Source organism: Microcebus murinus, chromosome 16, assembly GCF_040939455.1.
Source record: "Microcebus murinus isolate Inina chromosome 16, M.murinus_Inina_mat1.0, whole genome shotgun sequence".
Classification (NCBI taxonomy): domain Eukaryota; kingdom Metazoa; phylum Chordata; class Mammalia; order Primates; family Cheirogaleidae; genus Microcebus; species Microcebus murinus.
This window is the reverse complement of record NC_134119.1, coordinates 54,288,303-54,301,088: the sequence shown is the minus strand read 5'-3', so window position 1 is coordinate 54,301,088 and position 12,786 is coordinate 54,288,303. Positions and strand designations below refer to the sequence as shown.

General features: G+C 52.5%; 1 protein-coding gene across 2 annotated transcripts in view; it reads left to right on the top strand.

Moving 5' to 3' along the window:
* LOC142861078 (serine/threonine-protein kinase 32B-like) overlaps positions 1-12,786 on the top strand; it is a 118,851-nt gene that overhangs the window by 69,167 nt on the left and 36,898 nt on the right. For both annotated transcript variants that reach the window (XM_075992957.1, XM_075992956.1), the window contains exon 2: positions 8,611-8,666. In XM_075992957.1, coding sequence (XP_075849072.1) covers positions 8,611-8,666 — 56 coding nt within the window. The remainder of the gene's footprint in view (positions 1-8,610; positions 8,667-12,786) is intronic.

Genomic DNA, 12,786 nt, shown 5'->3' with positions numbered 1-12,786 from the left:
GTCTCTCCGGTCGTCTGCTTCTTCCCCGCCGGGCTCTCGGCCTCCACGCCCGGCCGCAGCTCCACAGTTGCTCTCTGTTCCTGGCCTCGCCTTCCTCCGACCCTCCCTGGCCAGCGGGAACAACGATTGCAGGTGGAGCCCCCTGTCCCCCAGAGTCCTGGGGGTGCCCGGTCCGTGCTTTTCCCTCGAGCGTCCGTCGGCAGTGCCAGCACGTGCCAGCGAGGCGGCGGCCGCTCAGCTCGCTCCTCCCGGCCGCGCAGGCCGGTCCGGCCAGGAGTGGCAGGCCGGGTCCTCCCGAGGCCTCTCTGCTCGGCTGCAGACAGCCGCCTTCTCCCCCCGTCCCCGCGTGCCGCCCCTCTGTGGTGTCTGCGCCCCATGTCCTCCTCCTATCGGGGCGCCAGGCAGATTGGATCCGGGCCTCAAATTGTTGGCCCCTTTAATCGTAATTATCTCCTGAAAGGCTACATCTCCAAGTACAGCCACACGCTGCGGTGCCGGGGTGGGTTCAGCACGTAAGTCTTGCAGGGGACACAACTCAGAGCACGCCAGCAGTGGCTATGGCCACCGCCGTCACCGACTCCTCGTCCTCCCCAGCCGAGTCACCGGTGTCATCAGGCCACCCGCCCGGCACTGTTTGGTCACGGCGGTGTGTCGGGCTCTGCCCAGGCCTTGTGCTTTTCCATGCACAGCCTCACCGAATTCTCGCAGCACACCTGCCATGCGCGTTTCACAGGAGCCGAGAAGAGCCGTGAGGCGACTCCCACGCCACCACTCAGGGAAGTAGCTCTCTCCTGCCGGGTCCTGCCAAAGCATCTTTGTCCCCTCAGTCTGTAGGCCAGGGCAGCTGTCCCCGACCCCATCAGCCCTGAAATGAAACCCAGTTCCCCAAATTACATTATTTTGCTCTCTTACAGAGAACATCCTGAAACCCTTGGCTACTCTAAGTTCGTCAGATGCCCAGCGAGCAAAGGGTTTCCCCATCTTGCCAGGAGCTGTGCGAGCCCCACTCCTCTCTGTAAACCCGACAGTGCTTTCTCAGCTTGGAAGTCTCCCTGGCCCCCAGAGGAGGAGGACAGTCCCTGCTCCATCCCCGGCCCAGGCCTGAGACCCCTCCTTTCTTCCACGCTTCCTGAAGCGTCTGTGGCATGCTGGGCAGCGAGAGCTGGGCGGCCAGGCAGGACGGGGCGTGGCTCCTTCCCAGCCCAGGTGTGCACGGTGCTCAAATTCGCGCGTTTGTACAGGATGTGGCCTGTGGGTTCCTTTCCATCAGAGATTGTCAGAAAGAGTAACCAGCTGTCTTGAAAATGTTCGCTTGGCTCTCTGAATAAGCTGCTTCATGAATATTGCAGTGCTGAAGAAGTAACTGGCCCAGTGGAAATGAGAAAGATCCTATGGGCACACAAGGTAGAGCAAGCAGACTTAGCCAGTGTGACCCGTCACCGCCAACTAGTACTTCCGGCTGTATCACCCATGGATCTTTTGTCATGATTTAATCAGACCAGCACTGAGTCACAAGGATGAAAAATGGAGAAAAGTCACTAATTCGGAATAATATTGATAGTAATACCTAATACTTATAGCCATTAGTTCATGCCTAGCACTCTTCTAAATACTTTATCTATATTAATTTATAAACTATTTGCTGAAAGGATGGCCTTGCTTGCTAGCAAGATAACAGAAAAATTATCGGACCCATATAAGGGCTAGAGTCAATCATAAGGTTATACTCTCTCTCCTGCCTCCAGCTGACAGGCATCCTGGGGTTGTCTTCACGACATCTGAAAAGACTCAAGCAGACAGAAAGAAAATGTAAATCTTTCTCTTTAGTTGGCCAGAAACTGCCTTTTAGAACTTTTAGAATTTACTTTTTTCAGCCCACAGGAGTTCCTGAACCAGACAGGGGTGGGGGTGGGGTGCACACCTCAGGCTCCCATTCCTGTTGGAAACTATATCTCAAGGGCAGAATCACTGAGAAGATCACAATCAAGTGACAAGTCCGTCTCCAAAGGAAAGGCTTCTGTTATCTGTCTGCCACCAAGAAAAGAAAAAGAAGCAGACACAGCAGTTAGCAGTACCCTATTATTTTGGCTACAGCCGTAAACCTTCTTCACCCCCTTTATAACCCTAAATAAAAGCCTGAGTACCTCTGGCAGCATTATCTCCCACTTTCCCAGTTCCATGTTGGCTCTTTTTCATCTGGAAAAGTAAAATAAAACTTTTTCTTCTATCTATCCTAACGTTTGTCTGGAGAATTTTTCTCAAAACTCATGTGCGCTAGCTCACACCTAACATTCACAACGACCCTGGAGGCGGTGTCTCGTCATACCGGGCACAAGGACAGGAGGCTTCCCCAAAGTCCCCAAGCTGCCAGGGGTGGAGACAGAATTCATATTCAGGCAGGCTGGCCCCTATGTAGTTTCCTCAAACAACTCTTGTTTTTTTGCCTCTCAGCAAAATCACAATGGGGCTGGAAATCCAGCAATAAAACAGACAGCATTTGCTGAGCCCCTGCAATGCGCCTGCCTGGCTTTGCATATCAGAAAAGAAAGTTTCTGGTTTCTAGTAATAGCAAACCTGACCCGCCGAGCAAATATGATTGTTTTGTTCTTTTTCCTAACAGAGTGAGTCCCAAGGCAGGTGGCTGCTGGCAGGGCTTCAGAGGCTCACACACAGAGTGGCGTCTCTGCATCTGCCTTGGCTTTTTGACTGTTTGCTGCTTCATAGTCACAAGGCAGCTGCTGTAGCTCCAGATAGCATGCTCACATTCCAGGCAGGAAGAAGAGGGAGTGTTGAAGGGCCACTCCAGCTTTATCTGTCCCTTTTCATCAGGAAAAACTGCTTTCCTCAGAAATACCCCATCAGTCCTCTGCTTGGATCTCATTGACTAGACCTGGGTCACAAGGTCCCGCTGGCTGCAGAAGAGGTTGGGAAAGTGGGGACACAACTGCGCAGACCAAGGAGTTCGGTGGCACTCAGTGTAGTTTCTGAACCATCCGCATCACCTGGGAGCTTGCGATGAAACTCAGGAGGTGGAGCCCACGCATCTGTCTAAACAAGGCTCCAGGTGATTTGAGAAATGTTTGGCTTTGATCAATTATGATTTTACTCAGATGGGAAAATTGTGATTCATTGCATGGGCCACACTGACCCCCAAACAGAGCTGGGGTTTTGTTATGGAGAAAGAAGGGAGAGTTGAGCCTGGCTGAGCAAACAACACACTCACTTGGTGAGAAAACAATGCCCTCCCCCCGCCTTGCGTCCGTCACTGTCTCTGCGACAGCTCTCAAGGGCAGGTGTCCTTGTGTTCCTCCGTGAGGCCGCTGTCAGTCACTCCTCAGCTTTGCCTTTGGTGTCGCCCCTTGCAGCTCTGAGTGTGCGGTGGTCCAAAAGACACCGCTCTGCAGGGCGTGCCTCCCTGCCCACCAAGCACCCTGCAGCACCCTGTCTTGTTCAGGCAGAGCAGGCCCATGATCAGAAACAAGCACGGCCAACTGCCCTAGATTTCCCCAGACTGGGGAGGTTTTCAGGCCCATAGGACTTTTGTGCTAGAACCAGGAAGGTCCCGGGCAAACCAGGACTAGCTGGTCACCTAAGAAACCACTCTTGGACCCTCCCAACCCCCCAGCCAACTCCTCTTGCTCTGGGCAAAACAACCCCATGTGACAATGTGATTCTAGGACCCGTCTTTGGCCTGGCATTCTCACTAGCTGAAGCCGTCTCCATTGATGTATCAATCACTTGTTAACTTTGTTCAAAATGTGCTCTTTTAGGCACTATTATGCAACTATCAGTGCATCATGTCCCAGGGAGATGCCAAATAAATAAGAAACACAAGCCACATGATCAAAGTCATTTAAATCCAATATAGTCCAATAAGCAAACAAGCATTCATTACCTTTTGTCCCATAAGTTATATTAGTCTCCCTCAGGAACTCACATTTTTGCAGGGAATATGGATGATATGGATGAGTGGGAATGTTTACAACATTATAACACTAGCCATTAAAATAACAATGGTTTCTGGCATTTGACGGTTTGCTCCATAATTATCACACCTTCTGCTTAGGACACAAGACAGAGGAGGCAGTAGGTGGAGAACCAAGTCCTACCTCTTGAGTCCTGAAGCTGGGCGTGGGGAGTGGTGCTCAGGAGGGCAGTGCCCTGGCTCCCTCGCTCGTGCTGAAGCCCAGGGTTAGCTAGACTCGCCCAGCTGGTCAAAGACTAGCCTGGCCCACACACACCTTCCACGTGGCAGCTGGGCCAGAAAAGCTCTTGGCCAGAGGGGCAGAGGAGAGGCCTCCTCCCCAAAGACTGACACCCTCAGAGAGAGGGCAGGACCAGCCTCCTGTGCCAGTCCTTTTCCAGCCCACACCACCTTGGATGTGGCAAGAGGCCACAGGTGTTGACGGCAGTGTCCCTCCTAGAAAAAGCCAGAATAGAGGGAGATGGTCGCCCCTCACCCCCAATACCAATAGCTGGCACTTTTTGAGAGGTTACAGTGTGTCAGGCACTGTTCTGAGCTCTTTATAGAAGGTGGGTGCCGCTTCCCCTTTTACAGATGGGGTAACTGAGGCACACAGAGGCTAAGAGACGTGTCCAAGGACACTAAGACTGTGGTAGAGCTGGATTGTGGCCCTAAGCAGTCTGGCTCCGGGACACGTTCTCCCAAACTGCTGGGCACCTGCAGAAGGTTTAGAGAGGGCGCTAAGGAGAAAGCGCTTAGCGGGGCTGGGCTGGGGTGGAAAAGCTGCACAGAGGGCGAGCCTTGGAGCTGCACATCAAAGGTCGGTGAGGAGTGTTGGAGGAGCCGCCTTCCAGGCCGGGCACGTGCAGCCAGGCCAGGGCCGTTGCACAGGGAGGCAGTGCTTCCTGGCCTGAGGGCAGGAGGGGTCCCGACAGTGCTGCCTGCCGCAGTGCACCCTGGGCCTTGCTGCAGGACATGCCCAACTCCTAGCCCACTGCTGGCCACAGGCCAGCTGCAGTGCAGGTTCATTGCTTTTCCTGTCCCTTGACCTTTGGTGAGTGGGTGAGAGGTGAAAATATGGAATTTCTTTTCCTGGAAACTTATTCTGAGAAGAAACAAATCTAAGTGTCAGAAACAAGATTTTGCTAAGCTAACCATTAACCCCGTCTCCCTATTCCAAGCACGTTGGCACTTGATAGCATGCTGGATTCTGACTTTGGCTTGGCAGGGACACAACTCAACATAATTATCCTTCTTTGCATAAGTTTAATATACAAGGAACCAATTGTATGCATTCACTTCCCCACATCCTTGCCTCTGTTATGTGGTACACTGATCAATTCACTTCATCTTTCGTAAATAACGTGTCTTTCCTAGCTATTGGAAACTGGCTGTAATTCAATCTAATTCAAAAATATTTACCGAACACTATTATGTACCAGGAGTTGTGTGTGGCACAATATGGAGAAGAGTTCATTCCATCATTTCTTCAGCTAATGAGTATTCACTGGATACTGTGTATCAAACACTGTGCTCAGTGCAAAGGGTGCAATAGCAAAAAATAAACACGGCCCTTGACCTCAGGGAGCTTAGAGTCTGGTAAGGAAAAGTGAACATAATGAAATGTACAAATGCAAGTAAAATATGCACAACAATGCAGGTTGAGAGCAGTCCACAGGGCTGTGAGGGCTGTCCTAGGGAGCGGGACTCAGTCTGGAGGGCAGAGGACAGGCCAGGCCTGCAGGAGAGCCCTAAAGGCTGGGCGTGGGGTGGGGGAGGGGAGTGGTGGGGCCTCGCTCCCCGGGCAGGGGTTTGCACTTTCCACGGAGGGCAGTGGAGGGTCACTGGAGGGGAGTAAGCAGGGGAGGTGCAAGGCCATCCCCTAGTCACACGTATCCCAGCCTCAGAGGACATTGGGAGGCCACTGTAGTGGTCTAGGTGAGAGAAGATGGTGGGATGGAGCAGAGGGGTGGCCACGGGAGTGAGGCGAGGGACGCTGAAGAGGCAAAGTGGACCTAATGAGACGAAGGGCTGGATGTGGGTTGGGAGGGAAAGGGGTCCGGGAGGAGTCCCAGACTTGAGCGTGAGCAGTCGAATGTTGGTACCACTCATCTCAGGCTCTGCTTTGGATCTGCCACGTTCAAGGCGGTTTTGAAACCTTCAGGAGGAGCCGTGGGGTAGGCCTTGGTCTATACAGCCTCGAGGCTGGAGATGCCGTGGAGAGTCACGGGCAGTTAGATGGTGACCGATGCCACTGGAGCCCACAGGAAGAGAGTGGCTGAAGGACAGGGCTGGGCAGACTTGACTCCTGGCTGAGTGTGGACACGGCCCAGTGTGCAAAGGGGCTGAGGGCTGGGGCAGAATCCAGAGGGAGCACCGCCAGGGAAGCCTAGCGAGCATTTCAAAAAGGAGGGAGGAGCCAAGCAGAAGGAGGACAGGAAGCGTCCACGCGGAACTTGTTGACCTGTCTTGGTGTCGGGAGGGCGTGGAAGCCAGACAGAGCGGAGTGGAGGGCTGGGAAGCAGGCACGGCTGGCCGGAGGGAGGGCGAGCGAGCGGCAGCGGTGTGCGTGCTGCCCACGGTGGAGGCGCGACCGGCCTTGCGCACCCTCGGGTGGAGCCTATGGCGGCAGATGCGGGGCGCAGTGGGACCCGGGCCGGAGCGCGGTGGGACCAGGGCCCGAGCGCGGTGGGACCCGGGCCGGAGCGCGGTGGGACCAGGGATGGAGCGCGGTGGGACCAGGGCCCGAGCGCGGTGGGACCAGGGCCCGAGCGCGGTGGGACCAGGGCCTGAGCGCGGTGGGACCAGGGATGGAGCACGGTGGGACCAGGGCCCGAGCGCGGTGGGACCAGGGCAGGAGCGCGGTGGGACCAGGGATGGAGCGCGGTGGGACCAGGGCAGGAGCGCGGTGGGACCAGGGCAGGAGCGCGGTGGGACCAGGGATGGAGCGCGGTGGGACCAGGGCCTGAGCGCGGTGGGACCAGGGATGGAGCGCGGTGGGACCAGAGATGGAGCGAGGTGGGACCAGGGCTGGAGCGCGGTGGGACCAGGGATGGAGCGCTGTGGGACCAGGGATGGAGCGCGGTGGGACCAGGGATGGAGCGCGGTGGGACCAGGGCCGGAGCGCGGTGGGACCAGGGATGGAGCGCGGTGGGACCAGGGCCCGAGCGCGGTGGGACCAGGGATGGAGCACGGTGGGACCAGGGATGGAGCGAGGTGGGACCAGGGCTGGAGCGCGGTGGGACCAGGGATGGAGCGCGGTGGGACCAGGGCAGGAGCGCGGTGGGACCAGGGCAGGAGCGCGGTGGGACCAGGGATGGAGCGCGGTGGGACCAGGGCCTGAGCGCGGTGGGACCAGGGATGGAGCGCGGTGGGACCAGGGCCTGAGCGCGGTGGGACCAGGGATGGAGCGCGGTGGGACCAGGGCCCGAGCGCGGTGGGACCCGGGATGGAGCGCGGTGGGACCAGGGCCCGAGCGCGGTGGGACCAGGGATGGAGCACGGTGGGACCAGGGATGGAGCGAGGTGGGACCAGGGCTGGAGCGCGGTGGGACCAGGGATGGAGCGCGGTGGGACCAGGGATGGAGCGCGGTGGGACCAGGGCCCGAGCGCGGTGGGACCAGGGCCGGAGCGCGGTGGGACCAGGGCCCGAGCGCGGTGGGACCAGGGCAGGAGCGCGGTGGGACCAGGGCAGGAGCGCGGTGGGACCAGGGCAGGAGCGCGGTGGGACCAGGGCAGGAGCGCGGTGGGACCAGGGCCCGAGCGCGGTGGGACCAGGGCCCGAGCGCGGTGGGACCAGGGATGGAGCGCGGTGGGACCAGGGCCCGAGCGCGGTGGGACCAGGGCCGGAGCGCGGTGGGACCAGGGATGGAGCCCGGTGGGACCAGGGCCTGAGCGCGGTGGGACCAGGGATGGAGCGCGGTGGGACCAGGGCCTGAGCGCGGTGGGACCAGGGATGGAACGCGGTGGGACCAGGGCCGGAGCGCGGTGGGACCAGGGATGGAGCGCGGTGGGACCAAGGATGGAGCACGGTGGGACCAGGGATGGAGCGCGGTGGGACCAGGGATGGAGCGAGGTGGGACCAGGGCTGGAGCGCGGTGGGACCAGGGATGGAGCGCGATGGGACCAGGGCAGGAGCGCGGTGGGACCAGGGCCGGAGCGCGGTGGGACCCGGGCCCGAGCGCGGTGGGACCAGGGCCCGAGCGCGGTGGGACCAGGGCAGGAGCGCGGTGGGACCAGGGCAGGAGCGCGGTGGGACCAGGGCCCGAGCGCGGTGGGACCAGGGCCCGAGCGCGGTGGGACCAGGGCCCGAGCGCGGTGGGACCAGGGCCCGAGCGCGGTGGGACCAGGGCCGGAGCGCGGTGGGACCAGGGATGGAGCGCGGTGGGACCAGGGATGGAGCGCGGTGGGACCAGGGATGGAGCGCGGTGGGACCAGGGCCCGAGCGCGGTGGGACCAGGGATGGAGCGCGGTGGGACCAGGGCCCGAGCGCGGTGGGACCAGGGCCCGAGCGCGGTGGGACCAGGGCCCGAGCGCGGTGGGACCAGGACCAGGGCCGGAGCGCGGGGCAGGCGCATAGGTTAGGATGTTCAAGAAGCAGTGCCAGATTGGCAAATTTGACTTGTTTTCTTTTTTTTTCTTTTGCAGTCAACTTTGACCATTTCCAGATTCTGCGGGCCATTGGCAAGGGGAGTTTTGGAAAGGTAAGAATGATGAGCTTTTAAAATATTCATGAACAAAATACAAAAGTTGAGCCCACTGGGCTTAAGCAGATGTGCATATTTGTGAGTCTGATTTTGTGTCGGTTGCTGGGCACTGGGAATTTCCTGCTTGACAGAGAGATTTCAATTTGACAAATTTGGAACACGAAAGGCAGGCTGAATAGTTTCCTTTGGATCTGGTGTAATTTTATTCTGAAAGTTAAATCACTAGAGCAGCCCTGGTTTAGGTGAATCACAATGGTAATTATTTCAAGATTGCTAATACCATTTCTTCCTTGAAAGTCTAAATGAGGAAAGTGGAAAAAACAACCCACAAACTCACCACAAAAGCAGCTCTTTCCAGCAACAGAGGCATTTGTTGTTCTGGAAGGTTCACATTTGTGATCCTTGATTGTCTTTGGTAAAAGGCTATAGAAAACTATGAGAAGAAGGCAGGGGTTTTTAGAAAACAAAAAGGTTCCCCCAACTAAGCCCCAGTATGTTCCAACTTAGAGATTTCCTTTGGCAAGAATTGTTTTGAGTGCCTATTGACTGCCAGATCTCCTCTAATGTTTTTCCAGAGCTACTATTATTTCCACTGTACAAAAATGGAAAAATGTAGATGCATAGCTCAGTCTCAGTAGCTCAGGAAGATGGAACAGTTTGCCTGTGCACAAGTGCCCAACTGGGAATGGAACCAAAGGCTGACCATGCACCTGCTGTTCCGGCAACCCAAAGTCTTGATTAAACCATTGAAAACTCATGGAGTTAAACTGAGACATTTGACCTAAGAAGTTGGATCACCTCAAACAACCTCCCTACTTTGATTAATCCACTCTCTGAATACTAACTGAATGCAAACTCTGTAGCAGGCACTATTTTAGACTGTCTTGATCAGTGGTAACCAAAGCAGACCCGTGTGCCTTTTCTCTTCCGTTTAGAAATGAGAGAGATAACAAATGTGCACGTTTATGGAACATTAGATGAGGATAAGTGTACTAAAAGCACAATACGGTAAGGGGGAAGTTGGGTTCTGTGGAGAATGGCCGACGTTGCTATTTTGCAGAGCTGAGTTGTCAATAGGGCAGCCACCAACCACATGTGGATATTTAAATTTAAATTAGTCAGCATCAAATGAAATGGCAACAATTCAGTTACTCAGTCGGACTAGCCACACCAGGAGTGCTCAGTAGCCACGTGTGGCCAGTGCCACCACCTTGGACAGCTCAGATTGTTATAGAACGTTTCCATCACATGGACGGTTGTACCAGACAGTGCTCTCAGTGATAAGGTGACATGAGACAAGGTGAGCAGAGACCCAGAGGCAGTGAAGGAGGAAGTCAGACCATCCCAGGCAAAGGGAACCGCAAGTGCAAGCACCATGGAAGGCAGTGTTCTTGGCGTTTTTGAGGAGCCTGCAGGCAGTGGGGGTGGGGGAAGACAGGGTCAGCAAAATCTGCAAGGACCAGACCATGGAGGACTTCATCAGCTGTGGTAGCAACTTTGGCTATTCCTAAGAGTGAGAAGGGAAGGAAGGCCCTGGGGAGTTCTGAGCGGAGGAGTAGCATGATGTTTGGAGAAGTCTTGCAGGTCCCTTCGGCTACCATGCTGGGAGCATCCTGGGAGGGGCCCAGGCAGAAGCAGGGAGGCCGGTGAGGAGAGGGACTGTGGCTTGGATCAGGGTGGCAGTGCTGGGAGTGGTGAGTGAGTCAGAGGTGGGATATATATTGAAGGTGTCACCAAATCAAGTGGTCCATGGGTAGGGGGAGTCTGCAGTAGCATATTGGGTCTCTGATGTCATCATGGTTTCTGTCTCTTTCCACCCACCCCCTCCAACCCGCTCAGTGGGATGAGATCTTTCTCCTCAGGCTTCTGACCTAATGGTGTTAAGGGGTTGCCAAGTTCTTCACACAACTGCTACTCACCTTTGTGACTTTGTCAGGGAAGAACATCCCTTCCAGAATCTGCCCAGTTGACGTCTCCTTCCATTTCATTGGCTATAATTAGTCACATGACTGCCTTAGCTGCTGAGGATGCTGGGAAAATAAATATCTTCAGTTTTCAGCCTGTAGTTGGGAGGTCTGTCTTCTAGTAGAGAAGGGCAGGAGAACAGCTTGTGCGGGACACAAAAGTGCAAACTATATATCCAATAAAGGATACTGGGGATGTCCAGTATGGGATGCCCAGTATTTGCAAACTATACAGAGACCTCAAATCAGCAAGATAAAAACAAATAACCCCATTAAACAGTGGGCAAAAGACATGAACAGGAGCTTTTCTAAAGAAGATGGACAAATGGCCAACCAACATATGAAAAGATGCTCCACATCACTAATCATCAAGGAAATGCAAATTAAAACCACAATGAGATATCACCCTACCCCTGTCAGAGTGGTTATTATTAAAAAGGCCAAAAATAATAGATACAGAGAGAAAGGAACACTTATGCACTGATGGAGGGACTGCAAATTAGTACAACCTTTATGGAATACATTATGGAGATTTCTCAAAGAACTAAAAGTAGACCTACTGTTCGGTCCCACAATCTCACTACTGGGTATTTATCCAAAGGAATAGAAGTCATTTTATCAAAAAGACACCTGCACTATAATGTTTATTGCAGCACAATTTACAATTGAAAAAATCAATTCATTAATGGATTAACAAAATGTGGCCTATATATACCAGGGAGTACTACTCAGCCATAAAAATGATGAAATAATACCTTTTGCAACAATCTGGATGGAACTGGAGACCATTATCCTAAGTAAGATATCTCAAGAATGGACAAACAAACACCAAATGTACTTTCTAATAATTTGAAACTAATCAATAGGCACAGGGAGAAGTAAAAGCCATTGGAAATTGAGCAGGAGGGAGGGAGAGGAGGGGAGAGGTAAAAACCTACTGAAAAGATACAATGAACACTATTTGGGTGATGGCCCATTTATAGGTCTGACTAAAGCATTATAAAAACTATCTATGTAACAAAAACATTTGTATGCCCTTAATATTTTGAAATTAAAAAAGAAGCTGTGATGCCCTTGCTGTAGAGGGCAGGGTTGACTGCATGCTCATATGGTTTTTTTTCTATCACTTTAGTATTAAAATTTTTAAGCATATAATGAAGTTGGAAAAAATTTACAATAAACACCCATGTCTACCACTTATATGCTATTAATACAATAGCATGTTACCAAACTTATTTTATGAAATGCCTATTCTTCTACCCATCCATCAATTCATTTTATTTTTTAATACATTTCATAGTAAATTGAAAATATCTGTACACTTCCCCCTAAATGTGTAAGCATAGAGATCTGCCTATAGTTTTTCTTTTGATGTAAAATGTACACACCCAAATGCACAAATCTTAAGTTTATATTTGTTGAGTTTTAAGAAATGCATGCACCTGGGTAACCTAACACCCTACCAAAATATAGAATATCACCACCATCCAAAAGTCCCCTCTTCACTCTTCCCAGTCAAAATATACCCCTAATGCTGCCACTGTATTCAGTATAGATTAGATTTGCCTGCCCTAAAATTTAATATAAAATGGAATCATTACAGTAAGTACTCTTTTCTTTAAAGCTTCATAATGTTTTGCATTTTACATAATATTTTTGTGCATAATGCTTTTGAGATTCATCCATGTTGCTGTATATTTTTCTCTTCTTACTGATGAACAGTATTCCATTTCATTAATATATCATAGTTTGCTAATCCATTTTCATCAAGATAAACTCCAGGATTATTTCTAGTTCCGAATATTTTGTATAGTAAAGTTGCTATGAAAATCTGTGAGGAAGTCTTTTTCTGTAGACATATGATTTCATTTCTTTTGGGTGAATATCTAGGATTGGAACTACTGGATCATAGAATAGATATCATTTAGTTTTATGTAAAACTTCCATTTTTTTCTCCTACTAAGAGTTTCCTTGTTTCATATCCTTGCCAACATGGTGCTATCAATATTTTTAATTTTAGTTGGTTCTGATGAGTGTTTTGTAGTATCTCAGTGTGGTTTTATCTCATGTTTACCTGATGACTCATGACAATAATTTTTTTTTTCATGTGCTTAATGGCTAGTTGTGTCTTCTTTTGTGAACTGCCTGTTTAA